General features: G+C 40.4%; 1 protein-coding gene across 3 annotated transcripts; it reads left to right on the top strand.

Annotated features, from left to right (window-relative positions):
* Nucleotides 1–1,094: 1,094 nt before the first annotated feature.
* On the top strand, nt 1,095–17,066 carry ING3 (inhibitor of growth family member 3). Of its 3 annotated transcripts, none has more exons than XM_059816679.1 (12): nt 1,095–1,197; nt 1,373–1,444; nt 5,778–5,878; nt 7,284–7,349; nt 8,552–8,648; nt 10,788–10,859; nt 11,152–11,271; nt 12,536–12,594; nt 12,946–13,136; nt 14,313–14,505; nt 15,451–15,489; nt 16,174–17,066. In XM_059816679.1, exons 1-12 carry the CDS (start codon nt 1,170–1,172, stop codon nt 16,288–16,290), a joined length of 1,155 nt encoding a protein of 384 aa, XP_059672662.1. In that variant the 5' UTR covers nt 1,095–1,169; the 3' UTR covers nt 16,291–17,066. The 3 variants fall into 3 exon arrangements, with proteins under 3 accessions (XP_059672662.1, XP_059672661.1, XP_059672663.1); XM_059816678.1 differs by having other exon boundaries at nt 12,437–12,594; XM_059816680.1 differs by lacking the exons at nt 1,095–1,197; nt 1,373–1,444 and adding an exon at nt 5,488–5,595 and having other exon boundaries at nt 12,437–12,594.
* Nucleotides 17,067–18,471: the final 1,405 nt, after the last annotated feature.

Below are 18,471 nucleotides of genomic sequence, written 5' to 3'. Positions count from 1 at the left end.
GCTTTTACTCAGGCTTCTTTCCTTGCTTGGATGCATATGGCACAGATGAGAACATGAAAAGGAGATAAAAAGCATGGCAGAAAGCTAGCCTGTTCTGCTACCACAATTCTTACGCTCTTGTACCTACACCTGACATCACGCAAGCCCTAAAAATTCCTTCCCCCAGCCAAAAAACAAATCTGGATAAAAAGCATCAGTCCATGATTAGAGCAATAAGTATTAGATAGTGATAAAACAGTGGTGAAATAAACTATTTGGGGGGTTGAAACTGCATGAAAAACCTCAGCCAGGAACATTCAAACATAAATTAGAATAGGAAGTGTTGTAACTGGATTGCAATCACTACTATTTGCTAATTATTTTTTCTACTCTGAACAGCTGTTCTAAAGCCACAGAAGTTTATGCTTTCGTGTGCCCCTAACGTTGTTACTACCCCCGTTACTGATGTATGCTGAAGAGAGCGGCTTTTTTCACCTTGGGTGACTCATGAGAAGTCACAGAAATTAGTCATTTCATTAGTTTTGTCATTTCTTACGCTTTTTATGCACCATTGCCAGCGGTGAGCATTTAAAATAACGGATAAACAAGCAAAAGTATAAAGTCTGAGCAAAGAGGTGCAAGCTTTTCCCTCCTCCTCGCCAGACTTGCGGCGCCGCGCTGGGGTCCGGGGACCCTCCGGAGGGCGACAGCCGCACCTCCGAACTTCGCCTGGCAAAGCGGTGGCTGAGAAGGGGCTCCCGGAGAAAAACCGCGCGGCTCCAGCAAGGCGGGTAAGCCTTCCGGCCCCCGGACTGGCCGAAACGGCAAGGGCCGGGAGGCACCGGCGGGGCGGGCAGAAGCGCCCGGGCGGCCCGCGGCCGCGGCCGGCCCCGCCCCAGCGGAACGCCCGGAGGGAGGCGCGGCCGCCGCAGTGCATGGCGGCACATGCAGTTTCCCGCCGCCTCCCCGCGCACAGACTACATTTCCCGTGAAGCCGCGGGGCAGAACGCGAGGCACGGTGCGCGTCAGCGGCGCGGCCAGCCAATTGCGGCGCGGCCGGAGCGAGCGCCGTCAGCCGCCAATGTTGTTTTCGCTGAGTCGAGCTGCTGGTGTTGTTGGCGGCGGCGCCATATTGGAAGGGACGAGCCCCCGTTAGCGAGAAGCCCCTTGGCGCTGGCCCGGCCGCCGCCATGCTCTATCTGGAGGACTATCTGGAGAGTGAGTGTGTGCGGGACGGGAGCGCCGGGCGGCCGGGCACGGCCGGTGGAGGGGAGCTGGGGGGCAGCCGCGGCGAGGAGGCGGCGCCCCCCTCCCCCACGGCGGTGAGTGACTGACTGACTGACTGACTCCCTCCCTTCTCTCCCCGCTCCCCCGCCCCTCCGTGTGCCCGCAGTGATCGAGCAGCTTCCCATGGATCTGCGCGACAGGTTCACCGAGATGCGCGAGATGGACCTGCAGGTGCAGAGTACGTGAGTCCCGCCCCCTCCGCCTCTGCCCGCCCCCTCCCCTCCCCGCGCCCCAGCGCCCGCCCCGCTGCGACCCGCCCCGCCAGCGGGGGGCGGCCGCGGGCACCGGCTCCTTCGCCGCGCCCCGCCGCAGGGCGCGGGCCCGCGGTGGGGGGAAGAGGGAGGGGAAGGCGGAGGAGGGAAGGAGGGGGCGAAGCGGCGCCGCCGCCGGGGCGCTCCGACCTGTGTGGGCAGCTCCGCTCCGCTCCCCGCCGACCGACCCACGCGCTGGCCCGGGGCGTTCGCGCCCCTTCCCCACCCTGCGCCCCAGGCTCTCCGGCAGCGCCGCTCCGGTGCGGGGCGGGCCGGGCCGGGCCGCGGGGCCGCGCGCGTCTCGTCGGCACCGGGCGCCTGGCGTCGTCTCCTGCGGGCCGGCGGTGCGGGCGCGGGGCGGCGGGCGCTGGTGCGGCTGCGGGAGGCGGCGCTGCGGCGGCCCGGCGCCGCGCGGGGAGCCGCCGGGACGCAGCGAGGGGCGGGGCGCGCTCGCCTGGCGCAGTGTCAGCGAGCGGCGCCCAGCCGCGGCTCCGCCGAGCCGCCCGCCCGCCCGCTCCGGGCCCGCCCCGGCCCCCGCCCGTGGCCCGCAGTTCAGTCTCGGCGCAGGTAGGATCTTACGGGAGTTTCGCTCCTGGGCTTGTGCTGCTCCCAAAGGCATTTTCGGTGGCACGTCCCAAACTCTTTAGATTTTTGATCCCTAAGAGCAGTGATGGTGGTTTGGAACGTGAGTTATGTCCCACTCCTTCAGCAGGTAGCGGTGTGCTGTCTCCGAAATTTTCCAGCCAGCTCCCCTCATAACAGAATGTGTGAAGGCACGTTTTGCTTAGCCTCTTGTGCCCTAGCTGACAAGTAACGAAATACACGGTCTGCTTTAGCTTTCTTTGTAGATCACTTTGTATATCTCGGCTTATATCCTGATACAATACGCTGCCTTATGCTGTTTTCAGGGTGCACTGCCTTTTCATTTTTTCTAATGCAATCTCATCTGGGACTTAGGTGTCCCGTTATGCCCAGGTAGGTGTTGCTGTCGTTTAACGCACAATTAATATGTTAATCTATAACTGTGATGCAGAGGTCTTTGTTAATGAAACTGGTCTTGCACAAAGGATGAGAGGAATCATGAATACAGAAGGGTCGGACTATTGTAAAGAACAATGAGAGAAAGAGCAAGGGTTGAAATAACGAGTGAATGCCGTACAGGAACACAAAATGCAACACTTATGTGGGAGCACAGTTCTTGAAAACAATAGTTTGACCTATAATACTTTGAAGTGCAGTCTCAGGCTTTCCCTTGGATATTTACTTTAGTGGACCCAGCAGGTCTGTTTAACAGACTTTATTGACACATGTTGAACTGGCTGTAGGATTTTTTTTGTATACTATGGCCTAAATACTGTCTTGGGTTCAGTGCTTAAAGTTATGGGAACAGAGCAATGGTGCCCTATGGGAGATAACACCTCTGAAGTAACTATCACTAGGAAGCACCAGGAGAGAGGGAGCGAGCAGCTCACTGACTTAAGTAGTTCTGAGTAAGTTCACAAATTCTATTTCTATTTAGTAGGGAGGCAAAGAGCCTAGTAGTTTTTTTGATGTGTGTTTCAGAACTGAGCCAACTATCACTGCCAAGGTTGCTGTAGTGTCATTTCCTCTGCTCTAACTGGAAGTGGCAAATAACACTCCATATTGTATTACTGGAAGTAGCAAATAACACTGACTATTGTATACTAAGACCAACCTTAGGCCCAGAGAAGGATTTTCTCTAACCTTGGTACTTCCATAATTCTTGCACGATGAGTGACAAAACATCCAAAGACATTTATGAAACTTCTGGACTTGAATCTCTTCAACATCAGTTGCCAAACTGCTCGCTGAATACTACATGCAAACCTGGAGGTTGTTCTCATGCTGTGACATAGTGACTTGCTGTGAAGATTCAGTGTCTCTGAAGTACTTGAAAACAGTACTTTGATGAGTGATGCTGTTCCATAAACCTGCATGAGTTGTAATTCGGAGATAACTCTGCTGCTGTGTTTTAGAGTCAATGTTGACTTTATATTCTGTCCTGTTTGGACCACGTGGACTTCTAATGAGGCAGGTGGTGCTGTTTGGTGTTGGAAGGAATAGTAAACCAGCTGTACCTACTGTATGTCCTGGTACGGGTGCTGTGGGAAAAGCGAAGACCATCTGAGTTATGACTTGACTCTTGAGCTTTAACTGAGCTCCACGTGGAACATAAAATGTGTTTCTCTATTTAAGTTCAAATCATGGATTATCAGGCCTCCATGGTAAATGTCAAGCTCTGGAAAAAAGCCTCTCTTCTAATAGAATTTCTGGCAACTCTCTTGGGAAATCTGATCTAAGAAATTAGTATCTCAGAATATAATAGCACAGTTGGATTAAAAAGGTAGTGGGGGAGAAAAGGTGAAGGAACTTGAGTGTACCAGAGAGAACTTTTCATATAATTTAATAGATCTGATCTGCATTCCCCTTTGCCATTTCTGCCCTTTCAGGAGAGACCAAGTTTCTGTGGAAGTTTTTCCTTATGCAACTTCATGCAGGCTGATATGTGTCCTCAATAAAAAGTAAAGAGGGAAGTTTTTTTTTTTTCTTTTCATATCTATGGAGCCATTAGAATAATTACCACCTAGCTGCTTGCACTCTGGGAGTAGGAGATAAAACATTTCATCTGTTGGGTTTATGGGCCAAATTATAGTCATTTGGTCAAAGAACAAAGCTTTTAGAAGCCTCCACATAAAGTGTGTTCTGCTTGCTTGCTGCTCAGGCTTCTTAATCTTCTCCCTAAATAACACAGTGCAAGTGGAAAATGCTCATTGTACAGATTCTCCCATCTTTAACCTGTTTTATACCAAAACTGTTTGACTACTTTGTTTGTCTAGGTCTAAATAAAGTTGATGTGAGCCTATGTCGCAACTGTTCTGGCTCGGGATTAACTGCGCTTTGTCCGGTCAGTTGTTAGGTTCCTGTTGGTTTTGATGCTGGACATTCCCAGAATAGGGAACATCGATGAATGTTTTTGATAATTTAGTATGAATGATTTTTTTGGTTATTTATGGGAATAGTTAGTTCTAGTTGTGAATTTTCACAGGGTGAGAAAACCTTTGGGCTCCATTGGATTTGAAGAGTTACTCATACTGGGGGATTCATGAGTTTCTTGAACTAGTTAATGAATGTGTTGGGTTTTTTTTTTAAAAAGATGATGGCCATCATGTGATCTAGTTTTAATGGTGGTTTCTGGAAAGTATCTTAAGTATTTTACACCCAGAGCCTGAAGTTGGTGCATTGTCACGTTTAATTTGAAACTGCTATCTGGACAGTATCGCTGAGAGCGCTGTGAAAAAATTTTCAGTACTATCATCTATCCTGAGACTAGCAAGGCTGTCCAAGCTAGTTTGACTGAGGCAGCTGTGTGTTTTTGGAAATATGCAAGCTGTTGCATGCACAAGTGTCCAGCTGTTGAAATAGTAAACTCAGTGCTTTTTTTTTTTTTGAAGGAGGGTGGAGGGAAAGGGAAGGGAATCCCTGTTCCTGTCTCAATAAACAATGAAACAAATAACTTGTTGACATTTTCCTTTCTTATGATAGTTAATGTTAGAGAATCAGTGGCTTTATTTTTTCCCTTACGATAATTCTCAACTTCATTCAAGTGAGAATCCTGTCCAAATAGTATTTTATCAGTGCATTTACGCCTTAGTGCTACCCTGTGGGGGTGGGGGGAATAACTTTGTGAGTGCTTTCAATTTGCCCTCACTCTTCCTAGCATACAGTGGAGAGGGCCTTGACTTAAAGGCGGTGACTTGACTCTTCAGTTGCTCTACCTTTTTGAGGCACTAATTTTTTCAATTATTTGGTTTTGTATTTGACTGTTTCTCTTAGGAGAACATTTTGTTTCCTGCTCAGTTTGTAACTGGCTAGAATGTTCCAAAGTCAGCAGTCTAGAGCCCTGGGTGAGGAGTTTGGGTCGTGCTTTAAGTCACTACCACTGCTCTTAGGGACAAAAAACCTTTAGAACTTGGAGTCCTGCCTGTCCCATGCTGGAGAGCACAAGAACCTTGATGAGAATCCTACCAGAATGCAATTCTGCTTCTTGGAAATTAAGGTAAATATTTCCCTCCTCTGTCCACTGTCACTTGGTTGTTTTGGTTTTTTTGGCTTTTTCCTCTCTAATAGTTTGCACCTCAGTCCTGTGAACTTTGTTTAAGAAAAAAAAGTCTGCCTTATTTCATAATGTTTATATACGTGAGAAGATAACATTTATCTTAATCTTTTCCTGTGCTACAGATGCAATGGATCAGCTTGAGCAAAGAGTAAATGAATTTTTTATGAATGCAAAGAAAAACAAACCTGAATGGAGAGAAGAACAAATGACATCAATCAAAAAAGTAAGGCTATCACAGGAGTGGGTCATATTTTTCTTTTGTGAACGCAGATAACCTTAGGAAAGAATAGCTTATGATTGATGGAGACTTAAGTGTTCAGACTTGTGACTTCCCTTGGGCTTTCACAGAGATGGATAGAACTACCTAGGAGGAGAAAAATGACTGAAAGGTTTCTTTGATCAAGCATTTCTCTCAAGTGTTACCCAGTATTTGCTAGCATTTTAAAAATTATGATCCTGAAATGGGGAGGAAACCAGGTACTAAATTTTCAGCTCAGACTTTTTATTTCTGCTTGTGTGACATGAAGCTGCGTAAGTTAATTGGCTTTCTTATAGAGGATATGTTTCAAGCTTAGCTTCAGCATTTCCTGTGATTCTGCCTGTGTCCTAGTCTATGTTATACATACGCAATATGTAGCTTTAGGGAGCGAGGGATAAGAAGATGGATGTGTTTTGTTTTATCCTTCAACGCTTGGGCATTGGTGGTGGTATTGTTAGCAAGGTAGTCCATCATTTTGTCAGGAGAAACTCCTTTCTAGTCTCCTACACTTGCTACTTCAGCCTCTTATTTGGTCAAGGGGTTTTTTTTTCCTTAATTAATACAAATAGATTTCTATATCTGAAAAAAGAAAAAGTCAAAGCTCTGATTTCACTAGAGTAAACGAAAAATTTGCTTTTGACTTTAGTTGGACCAAAATTTCAAGTAGTTTTTGCCTAAGCAAGATACTCTTCAGTGGAAATTGAGGGGAAAAAAAGGCACTTAAACCTGTTTAATTCTAGAGTAAAAACATGTGTAAACGTAATTTAAAAAAAAAGTTTTGTCTGTGTATTTTAGTTAGAGCATATTTTAAAATTGGATTGCTTTAGTCAAATTATTTTATAACACACTTAAGAGTTTTATATAAAGGTATTTTAAAATAATTTAAACTATATATACATCATTATCTCTATTTAACTACAGTGCTGGAAAGGTCTTCTTTCACAATACTGTTTAGCATAATTTTGAAGGGCAGTAGTATCTGCAATGGTCCTAAAGACCCATACAAAGTAAAGGCATCATTTCATTTTGAGTCCATACCCTGATGCTGTGTAATATAAAATAAATCCAAGACTGTTTCTATTCTTGTAGCATTTCTTGAAGAAATCTAAATATCACTGTAGGAGGAAGTGTCCACATCTCGTAGTTTGGCTTTTTCTAAGGCATAAACAGTAAATTGATATGTAATATATCTCTCTCTCTCATCTAAAATTTAGCTGATTGTTTTTTACAGTAGAGTTTCATTGTCTTTCTGAAAACTGACTTGAATTTCTCCTTTTAACTTACGTTTTGTGCTGGATAACAATAGCTTAAAATGACTGAAATTAATTCAATTACATTCATAATTTTTAAAAAAATCTCTTTATAACAGGATTATTATAAGGCTTTGGAAGATGCAGATGAAAAAGTGCAACTGGCTAATCAAATATATGATTTGGTAAGTAGACAGAAGTCTTGTGGTGAATTACCTAAATTTATGCCCAAAGGAGTTCTAAATGTTTTGATAAGCACTACAACTGTGCTACCTGTACTGTTGTCAGCTACAAATAGATGTTTTTGCTGGTAAAAGAAACATTTACTACCTTACTGACTTTTAAGAATTCTGTTGCTTTGGGTAGTAAGTGTCACTTAAATACAAAACATACAGAAATAATTTTAGAAATCCTAAGGTTTTCATGCATGTTGATTTTGTCTTAGCTATTTTTTACTGAAAAGAGACTACAAGCAAGTTACTCTTCCTTATAGCATGTGATTTTTGAATTTTAAGTATATTTATTTTACATTTTCTCAGCGAACAGAACCTGCAAGGCAGACTGCACTAAAATATAGTAGACATAAAAAAAATATTTCTCGTCTGCTTTAGTTCTACTTCAGCTAACCAAACGTTAGTTGCAAAAGTTGGAACCTACCCCCTCTCTTTTGGTTAGCTGGTAACTGCAAAAACCCATTCAATTTTTAATAGTTTAGAGGTAGGTACGATAATTCTGCTGTATGATTACAGATGAAGAAAGCATTTGGAACATAATGTTTCTTTCCATGATACCAAGTTTAAATTTTTTTTTAAGGTAATTCTCAATACCCAAGAGCATGTCGTACTTTACGCAAACACACAGGAGTCTTTACGTTTTCGGTTTAGAGACCCTTTTACTCAATACTTAAGCTTACCAATGTGTATAGCGGCATACAAATTGCAGTTCAGTAAACTTGCGGTTTCCCCATGCAGCCCAACCTCTTCTAAAGTGCATGTCATGTACTGTTCTTTCTCTTTCCCTTTCTATACCCATACCCACAACACCCCCAAGTCCTCTTAATCTTTTTTCTCAAAAGAAACACTTAACATTGTGTCTTAGAACATTGCCTACAGTAAGAGGAGGGCTTCTAGCTGCTGAGCCAATGTGCAGCCTTATTGTATCCTGTGATGGACTGCGCAGCTTACGAGCAACAGCACTCTTTTGGTGTTAATTCTAGTATCTCTGCTGAATTAGAGAAACGTAGGTGACCAAGAAGTTTTTGTATGTGCTGGTGCTGCATGGCTGAAAATTGCTGGAAGGGAAATATTTAGCAAGCCTGACATTAAGGGTGTAGATACTCAGGTTCCGGAACTGGATACTATTTATTGTTGCTTTGTCTCAAAAACAGGTAGACCGTCATCTGAGAAAATTGGACCAGGAACTCGCTAAATTTAAAATGGAACTTGAAGCAGATAATGCTGGAATAACAGAAATATTAGAAAGAAGTAAGTATGCATGATTTTCTTTAAGAACTTGACAGATTTTCTGTCAGTCTGCAAAATTAAATTACCATAAAGTTGTTAGTGGCCTGCAGTATTTCCACTTCTTCCAAAATTGTGTTTTGACCAGCATACTTTTCATCAATCAGTGATTCTCAAATTTTAGTTTCAACGTCAGTTTTTACCAGTGAAGTCAAAATATGAGTGAGTAATTGGAATAGGGTTTTTTTGCACAACTGTTGCACTAGTGAATTGCTAAAGGTACAGAATTCTTTAGACCTGTTTTTAATGACTGTAGGTATTCAGACAAGCACTTCAGCCTAAGCTTGCCACCTACCCAGTTGAAAGCATACCATTTCTTACTTGAATTGATTGGCACCAAATTCAGGAGGGACATTATTTTAGTTACAGGTGTGGAATGTCAAGTAAAGTTAGGTACTCATTGGTTTTCTTTTTTTAAAGGGGAGACAATGGTTGTTTTGTAATGGGTAGCGGGGGGGAAGCGTTTTGTGTAAGAAACCTGCATGCTTAACAAATTCAGCAATGCTAGTATTCAGAATATGATCAAAAATGTAATGTGACAGCTTTATGGCCAACTTTGGTGTAGAAGAATCTGGCCTTTCTGTATGCATCAGCACTTAGACATGAAGTTCAAATGTGATTATGATAAATTTCCAAGTTGATTTAACTACTGTGATTATGGAGCTAAGAGGCAGTGACTGTTCTTCGTACCCAAGAGAAGTGAACAGTAACCTAAATCACTTGAGATTAGGAATAAATATTCTTTCTTTGAACTTCGTGTGGCTTTCATAAAAGCTGGGCGTTTTGGGGTATTTTATTTCTAATTGCTATTACAAATAACAGGCATAGAAAGAAAACTGCAAAGTGCGTGCTTTTAATGAACTCGCAACTACAGAAAAGGGCTAGTTTATTTTAGCTGGAATCCCAGCTGCAGCTTTAAGATGTGATACTACCTTCCATTGAGCTATGTGTTCGGTGAGGCAGTAGGTAGAATTTCAAGAACTCAAAATAGAAATGTACCAGGCTGCATGTTGCATCTTCAAGGTACTTATTTTTTTAATGAAGTGAAAAGTAGAAGCCTCTTAACATTTTTAGCTTTCAGAGTAAATACATGTTGTTGAGGTTCCGCCAGAGGGCAGCCTTTGGCCTAGTTCATAACATGATTAATGTCAAAATATCTCCTTATGCTTTGAACCTCTTCTGGAATAATTTTCTTCAAAAATGTAGTAATACACTGATGTACTTTTTGAAGCACTGAAAAAGCAAGAGGTAAAGAAATGTTGAAGCTACAGATTTTGAAAAACGAATGTGAATGACTTTCTTGAATTGTCTTATGTATAAATGTAAGTTGGTAGGTATTGCAGCTAATTGAAAATCTTTTTGCCAAAGATTGATACACAAACTGTTGTATATTGTTCTTATGGAAATTAATGGTCAAAGTCTCTCCTGTGCTGTGATCGTTTAGTCTCATATTACAAGAAATGTTATTCTTTAGACATAGACTTCCATTTGTGTCCCCCCTGCCTTTTTTTTTTCCTTTCCTTTTTTTTTTTCTTTGGATTGTTGCTCTGTGTATTTTGAATGTTAAGAAAATTTGGATAATGGTCTGAAGCCCTTCCTGTTGAATGTTAGAGCATCTTGAAAGATGTTGCTAGTGCTTGTGTGTTTTGACTCTGTGTGACAAGATGGACTCAGCGGGACAAGACACCTCAATAATACAGTTTACCTGTTACAATCTTCTTTTCAATTCATATTGGTGTAGATGGTCAGTACTTTTGGTGCAGCATTCTCTAACTGTCACTGGCTTGTGTGGAACTCATTTGAATAAGTGGCATGTTGAGGGCAATTTTATTGTTTGTTCTCCTTATTGGCCTTGATTTTCACTTTTTGATTTCAACAGTTGAACAGCGGCAGTCACCAATTTTTTTTTTAAAAACTCTTCTCACTGGCTCCTGGTTGTACTACAGGAAGGGTTTCGACTCTAGCAAAAATCCTTCTGATTAAAATAAATATAACTGCATAGTGATACGGTTTAATATTGTAAAGATTCATTTAGTATCTAAGAGTCAAAACCATGCCAATGATGACTCTGAAATTTTCCTATCCTTTTTGCCTCTCTCTTAGGGTCTCTGGAGCTGGATACACCATCACAGCCTGTGAATAACCATCACGCCCATTCTCACACTCCAGTAGAGAGTAAGTATTTGAGACTTAAAAACATGCCCACTTTTTATGTTTCCTTATTTTTTGTTGAGTAGTACTAGGAAAAAAAACTGTTCAGAACTTTTTTCTTTTGCCTCAAACATTGGGGGGAAAAAAGGCATAATGCAATGATAATAATGTCTATTCAGAAGAAGTGCAAGAATGAAATAATAAGGTTTTGCTGGTGGGAATTAGTTGAAAGTGCTGTTTTATTATATCTAGTTATAGTTTGACTTTCAAGCTGAAAAGGTTTTGCATTTAAGTTCCCTTCATTTGTTTCATTTAGAAAGGAAACACAATCCATCTTCTCACCATAGCGCAACAGATCATGTTCCCGAAAAGAAGTTTAAATCTGAAGCTCTTCTATCTACATTAACTTCAGATGCTTCTAAAGAAAATACACCAGGTAATCTTAATTGTCTTGCATTTTATTGCTTTTTAATCGGAAGAAGAGAAACACAATTAAATTTGTGAGCTATTCTCTTTTGAAATCAGAGTCTCATTCCCTTTCCTCTGGGATTTTCAGTCATTTGAAACATGAGAAGTTGCAGGCGTTGTTACTCATCTGTGTTGTCCATGAAGCACATCAGCTTTGTTGTCATTTAACAGCTGCATGTGGGCTGTTTCTTTTTATTTACACCGCTTGGAAGAAGATAACAGTACAGTTTCATTCAGCCAGTAGTAAAAATGTAAGAGATCAATGCATTATTAGTTTGGGAAAAAGAAATGCATGCAACAATTTCCAAAGTAAGGGAAAAGAATTTTCGCGCCTTTTTTTTAAGGGTTGGTCTGATGTGGTATTCAGTTACAATAAAATAAAAATCTTTCGTGTGTTATGTATTTCAGAAGAGGTGAGAAGTCTTTTTGAGTAGTGAATAAAAAACTCCCACAACTTTCTGCCCATTTTCAAAATTAGGGTCTTTCATAGTTTCTTTTCTGAAAATAAAAGATCGTGAGAAGTTATAGTAAGTAAACTACCTTATGTTTTGGAATTTAGTGCTGTTCATCAGTTTTAAGTAGTCTCCCTCATATTCATTTTACTTTTCTTTTGAAGTAACTTCACATGAGTTGACAAATAAAAAGTAACTATGTTTGAGTAGCTGTCGGTTTGTAGATGGCCATGGAAATCTGTGTTGCATTAAAACTGTGATTTGTAGTTTTTAGAATTAAGATTTGTTAGAAGTTTTACTTCAGAAACAGTGTACAGGTGTACAGTCAAATTCGTAGTCTCTTCTTGATGGCTACAGCAGTCAGCATCATTTCAATGGAGGTTGGGTTTATATAGACATAGCAGCTGCATCTGTTCTTTGATAGCTGAATATGGTAGTGGACTATGGTAGTATGGTAGTAGGACTCCTTGCACTTGAGGATAGGTGGGGAACAAACTTTTTTTCTTAAGCCAATACTGGCTGTGTCAAATGACTTTTTAAACTTTTTTTCCAAATGATCAGACTGCTCTGATGCATAAACGGAGTTCCTACTCTTTCACTGGTTGTCATATATAACACTTCTTAAAATGCAAAGGAATTTAGTTTCATTTTGAATTTCATAAATGTGTTCTGTTCATCAAGGGTGTCGAAACAGTAATTCATCATCCTCTTCAAACAATGCATACAATACAAACTCTTCTCAACCATTGGCATCATATAACCTGGGCTCATTATCTTCAGGATCTGGGGCCGGTGCAATTACCATGGCAGCAGCTCAAGCAGTGCAAGCCACAGCACAGGTAATGTCAAAACATTCTTGTCATTCTGCCATCCGCTATTAATTAAGAAGACAGACTAGTGATTTTTAATCTGAATTCCCATGATCACTTTCAGCTGATGTGATTCCGTTCTCATATTATCTTTTTTGTTTATATGCTACAGTTTCATCCCGTAAAACTTGAGTAAAGGGACAGCTTGTTTTCTAGCTTTTCCTGTGGGATATTCTTACACCTTTTTACCACTTATTAAACATCATTTTGTTAGCAGGGTTAACTAATGAACCTGTGCAAATAATTAGCAGTTAGCAGCCTGGTATGTCTTCTGTAAGAGCTCTACTGTGTAATCTGATACAATATCAGTATTCCTTTTAGATGAAGGAAGGAAGACGAACATCCAGTCTAAAAGCTAGCTATGAAGCATTTAAGAACAATGATTTTCAGCTTGGAAGAGAATTTTCATTATCCAGAGATTCAACTGGATATTCATCATCAGCTCTGGCATCTACATTAACACAGACGTTAAGTTCATCAACCACAGATTCACGAAGTGGCAGAAAAAGCAAGTAGGTTTACTTACTTGTTGACTGCAATTACAGCTTTTAAGACAGCTGAGTTTTCTTTTAAAGGTCATGGGCCATATTAGAAATACTTCATATTTAATATCGGGGGGGGGGGGGGGGGGGGGCATCAGCAGAAGGTAGTTATTGCCTGTTGGCCTTTTTTTGTTCAGAGCTTTCTTCTTTTGTTCTCTCACTTTTTTTTTCTTTACGCAAACTCACTCCGAGGTTTAAAATAAGTGTCTTGATTTGCTTTTTCATCTGTGATACAGTCTAGTTTCTTCCCTCATTTTTCTGTGTTCTGGAGAGAAGATTTGGCCTAACGGCAAATGCTGGGAATTGCTATGCTTTTGTAGATGGTTTTGAAGTAATCTGGAGATCTGCTTCATGCCACTTCACAGATAATCACAATGCTTCCTAATGGCTGACCTTCTAGGACAAGAAACTGAATGAATTTTATTTCTGATTAAAATGAAGTTTAAAAGCGTTTTTAACAGCACAATATCACAACGTATTGTGACAGCAATCACAAGTTGTACTTGAAAGAGTGTCTCAGAATGCCCATCCTTTTAAACTGACTTGCATGTTATTCTTCATACAAGTTTGTGTTTGTTCACAGCTCAGTTAATAATTTTCTCTTAGAAGCATTTTTCATCTATGGATATCTTGGGTGTCAGATCTGACCTATAAGCAAAAGCATAGAATTTGTATTCTGGCACTGTTCCTGTGGAGTGATTGGTGATGCTTGAGTGGAGATTAACATGGAATCAGTCATCTTCAAAACACAGCTATCTAGTCTACATGACATATGACGTTATTTATATGTAAATGCCTGTTTTATTGGTAACATAATTTTTATGGGGACTTTACACGAAGGCTGTTGATGGAAAATTTTGTGAAGAAAAACATTGATTAAAGCCTTTTGGCAGTTTAAAGCTGTTAAATTCTATTGATTAGAATAGCCTGTCTTGCACTTGTAAGCTGGTGAGATTTGTTTCCTTTTCCAAAGAGCATTCAATGTGTCCATTTCAGTTCTTGGAATTGTTGAATGAAATCTGTTAGGGAATGATGCTTTGGGGTTTACATACTGCAGTATTTTGGAGTCAACAAAGTACTTGTTTTGTGATCCTTTCACTTGGCAGGAAATTAATTTAAATTATTATATTCTTTTTTTTTTTGTAGAAACAACAACAAATCCTCAAGTCAGCAGTCCTCATCATCTTCCTCTTCTTCATCTCTGTCATCATGTTCTTCTTCATCTGCACTGGCACAAGAACTGTCTCAGCAAACAGCAGTAATACCAGAGTCTGATTCTAATAGCCAGGTTGACTGGACCTATGATCCAAATGAGCCACGTTACTGCATTTGTAATCAGGTAAGGATGGCTGCCAATCTGAAATATAACTAGAGCTGCTATTTGGCTGTGGTTGAACTTCCTTCTCTGATTGCTAATTTAAAAACATTCTATTTGCAGTCTTGAAATTCTGGTCTGTTTTTATTTACTTACTGGTGATATGAATAATGAACTCAACTGTTGAAGCTAAAAACAAGCAAGTTTTCCAGGGATGTGACATACCTGGAGAGTTTTAAATCTTTTAATGAAGACTTCAGGAATAATTAAATGAAAAATTGAGTACGTTCACAGTGACTTTAGTTAAAATTTTAAGTAAGGAATTTGCCTGGTCTCTCCTCCTTTCCTTTTTTAAAAAAAAAAAAAACCACACACACAAAAAACCACCAAAAGCCCCACAAACCGGAAAAAAACAACAACCAAATAAAAAAATAGTTTTGTAAAAGCTATCCAGAAACTTGAGAGACTGAATGACAACATGAGAAACTTCCATTTACAAAAGCCTGTTCTTATTTTAAACGCTTCTAAGAGTGATGGCTTTTTTTCGAGTTGATAGAATTCTGTGATTCTCTTGAAAGTATTTGATAGTTTCAAATAAAGTGCTTGAAATTGTTTTGTATGCAAGGGAAATGCCAGACTTCAATATAATCTTGAAAACTCGACTGATAATATACTGAGCAATGTTGTTTAGACCAAAATGTCCTTCGTTTAGGTTTTGAATGCTGACCTTTTTCATCCAACCTGAAATATGCAGAAGTATCTTCTTTTCGCATAAAAAATTTTTGAAGATCAATTTGCTGTGAACATGTTCTTTGGGTTGTGTAACAAAAGAAAAATCAAAATATTGTTACTGCTGTTAATGGAAGAATTCCTCAGAGGAAGAAACTTGAACTTTAGCCCTTTGAAAACGTTGATTGCTTTTAATTAGTAATACAATTATTAATAAGGGGGTTTTTTCTTATTTACTAGGTGTCCTATGGTGAAATGGTAGGCTGTGATAACCAAGATGTAAGTAACAAAGTTCAAAACGTTCATGAGAGGCTTGTGCATGTAATTATTGCTTGCAGGAGTTACTTTTCTTTAGAGTTGGTTTTAGAGGAGAGGTGTTTTTTTTTTTTTTTAAAGTAATGTGCATATGAGTTGAACCATTCTTCAGGAAACTTCTCATCTGTCCCCACCGTTCAGGTTCTTTTAGAAGGCTTTACTGTTTACTGGGAAGGTTTGACATCTTTGAAATGCCCTTTATTTCTGGCAGCTTTCAGCTATCTCACTACTAATATTGGTTGTCCCCTTCAAATAAAAAAGTTTTAAAAGGAAGTTGAATGGAATCATGTACTTACAGAGATACTACATTTAAACAGGAGTGAGTGATAAGATTACTGTTATGTCAGTTAGTGTTGTCAAACTAAGTATTTCGAAGCACAACATACTACTTTTGCTCTGTTATGTGAGTCCACATATGACTCCTATAATTTTTATCGCTTTCCTTAGTCTATTGAGCGTATGTTAGGGACAGAGATCCTCCTCTCTTCTCGTTTTGTCCTGTGACTTTGTGTGAAAAGCAGAATCTATGCTTTTTACTTGTGCTTCGTTTTCATAGAATTGTATTTGTGATCAGTGTTTCGGGGAAAAAAAAAAAAACAACAACCAAAACTCAAATCCCAAACTGTCTCTTCAACTCTGTTTTTATAGTGCCCGATTGAATGGTTCCACTATGGATGTGTTGGACTGACAGAAGCACCGAAAGGGAAATGGTACTGTCCACAGTGTACAGCTGCAATGAAGAGAAGAGGCAGTAGACATAAATAAGTTTCTTCATCTGGAAAACAATTTACATACTAAAGGTTTTATAGAGGACTTGGGAGGGGGAGGAACCCCCACCACACTTCCTTGCAACCACTTAAGGGTTAACATAGCAGTCATAAGATCTTGAACTATTGATTTTGCTAGTTGTGTTTTAATATGGTAAGTAAATTATTTATGCACACTGATGTGCTACAGATACTATTCTAGTGAGCCTTGGATTGTTCCAGTGGCCAACATATGCAGACATTTGTACTATCAAACCATTTTCTCTAAGCAGTGGGCATTCTACAATTATTCAATCTTCAAGAAATTCTGATAAGTCAAGATTTTAAATGTATGTTTTATATTCAACAGATATATTCTGCTGCATGTACTGTACTCAAGAGCTGTTATGTAACACTATGTATATAAATGGTGCAAAAAGTCAGTGCTTCTGAAAAAAAAAATGAGACAATGGTTTTTAAAATGCCTTTATAGCTTTGGTTCTTTATGAAACTTAATTCAGCAGGCTGAAGAAAATGGTTCTTGTATACAGCGGGCTGTTGTCCTCTAGGGTACTTGAGTATGTAAAAATGAAAAAAATGCTGTAGAATAAAACAAACTTGTGCCATTAGTCTTTATATGTTTCTGCTCCAGAGAAGGCGCAGGCCATAAGAGGAAAAAAAGGTGTTAAAGTGATGATAAATTTTTATACCAAATGTGTTTATTTTTTTGTGCAAGTAATCCTTTAAATTTTAATTGTATTAGGTGTTAAAATAAAACAACCTCAACTCCTCAAATTAATGTTTTCTGTACATTTGTCAAAAAAAGGTTTGTCCCTGAAATGGTGTCAGAAGAATATAGCTAAGTTTGTATAAGAAATTGCTATACATGACCCATGTGAAGGATCGTTGTACCGGGGGACATTTCTCCGATGGGTGGATAACTAATACATACATAGGCAAATGCTGAAATATCATTTGCCTTGCTGTCTCTGTCTCCAGATGATCAGTGGCACCTGCTTAAATGGGCACAACAGCAGTTCTGTTTTCCATGTGGTTAAAAAAAAAATAAATCCTTACTATGTCAAGAGATATCCACAGGCAGGATTGCCTTCTATTTGTGCTGGTTTTGGCTGGGATAGAGTTAACTTCTCCATAGCAGCTAGTATGGGTCTGTTGTTTGGATTTGTGCTGGACACAGTGTTGATAAAGCAGGGATGTTTTAGTTACTGCTGAGCAGTGCTCACACAGAGTCAAGGCCTTCTCTGCTTCTCACACTGCCCCACCAGAGAGTAGGTTGGGGGTGCACAAGAAGTTGGGAGGGGACACAGCCGGGACAGCTGACCCCAATTGACCAAAGGGGTATTCCAGACCATATGATGTCATGCTCAGCATATAAAGCTGGGGGAGGAAGAAGGAAAGGGGGGGCATTCGGAGTAATGGTGTTTGTCTTCCCAAGCAACCATTACGTGTGATGGAGCCCTACTTTCCTGGAGATGGCTGAACACCTGCCTGCTGATGGGAAGTGGTGAATGAATTCCTTGTTTCGCTTTGTTTCCTTGCGTGGCTTTTGCTCTACCTATTAAACTGTCTTTATCTCAACCCACGAGTTTTCTCACTTCTACTCTTCCAATTCTCTTCCCCATCCCACCTGGGGGGAGTAAGCGAGTGGCTGTGTGATGCTTAGTTGCTGGCTGGGACTAAACCATGACACTATTTCCATGGCATGGATGGAAAAGGAAGAGGCAAAGAGAACCATGGTACATGTGTCTTGCAGCTGCCGTATTCCTTCCTGGACAGTGGTTTTCATGTAAAAAACAACACACGGTTCAGGTAAGAAGAAAGGGAGAAATAGTTCATCCCGCTGTAGAATGCGTAGGGTAACAGGGAGGATCATGTTAGGAAGCCTAAATGCAAGCCCGTAGTGGTTGGATCTGTGAGTTGTACATGTTGTAGCATAGGATCAGAAAACTGATCTTTACATTAAACCCTTGACCATGAATGTAATGGAAAGATCTTCTATATTTTTTTCACCACTTGCTTATTTTGGACATAGTTTGTAGATTTCCTTTCATTGACAATTTCCTTTTATTGTTTCTGTATGGGTCTTCCATGCAGCAGCAATGAATAGAAACAAGATTATTACTCCCTTTTTCTTCTTCCTCCTTCCTTCCGCTACTGAAAAAATACGGTTTCCCTTTGG

This window comes from Gavia stellata, chromosome 4 (assembly GCF_030936135.1).
Source record: "Gavia stellata isolate bGavSte3 chromosome 4, bGavSte3.hap2, whole genome shotgun sequence".
Classification (NCBI taxonomy): Eukaryota; Metazoa; Chordata; class Aves; order Gaviiformes; family Gaviidae; genus Gavia; species Gavia stellata.
Note: the sequence above shows the minus strand (reverse complement) of the source record. Positions and strands in the feature narration are given on the sequence as shown.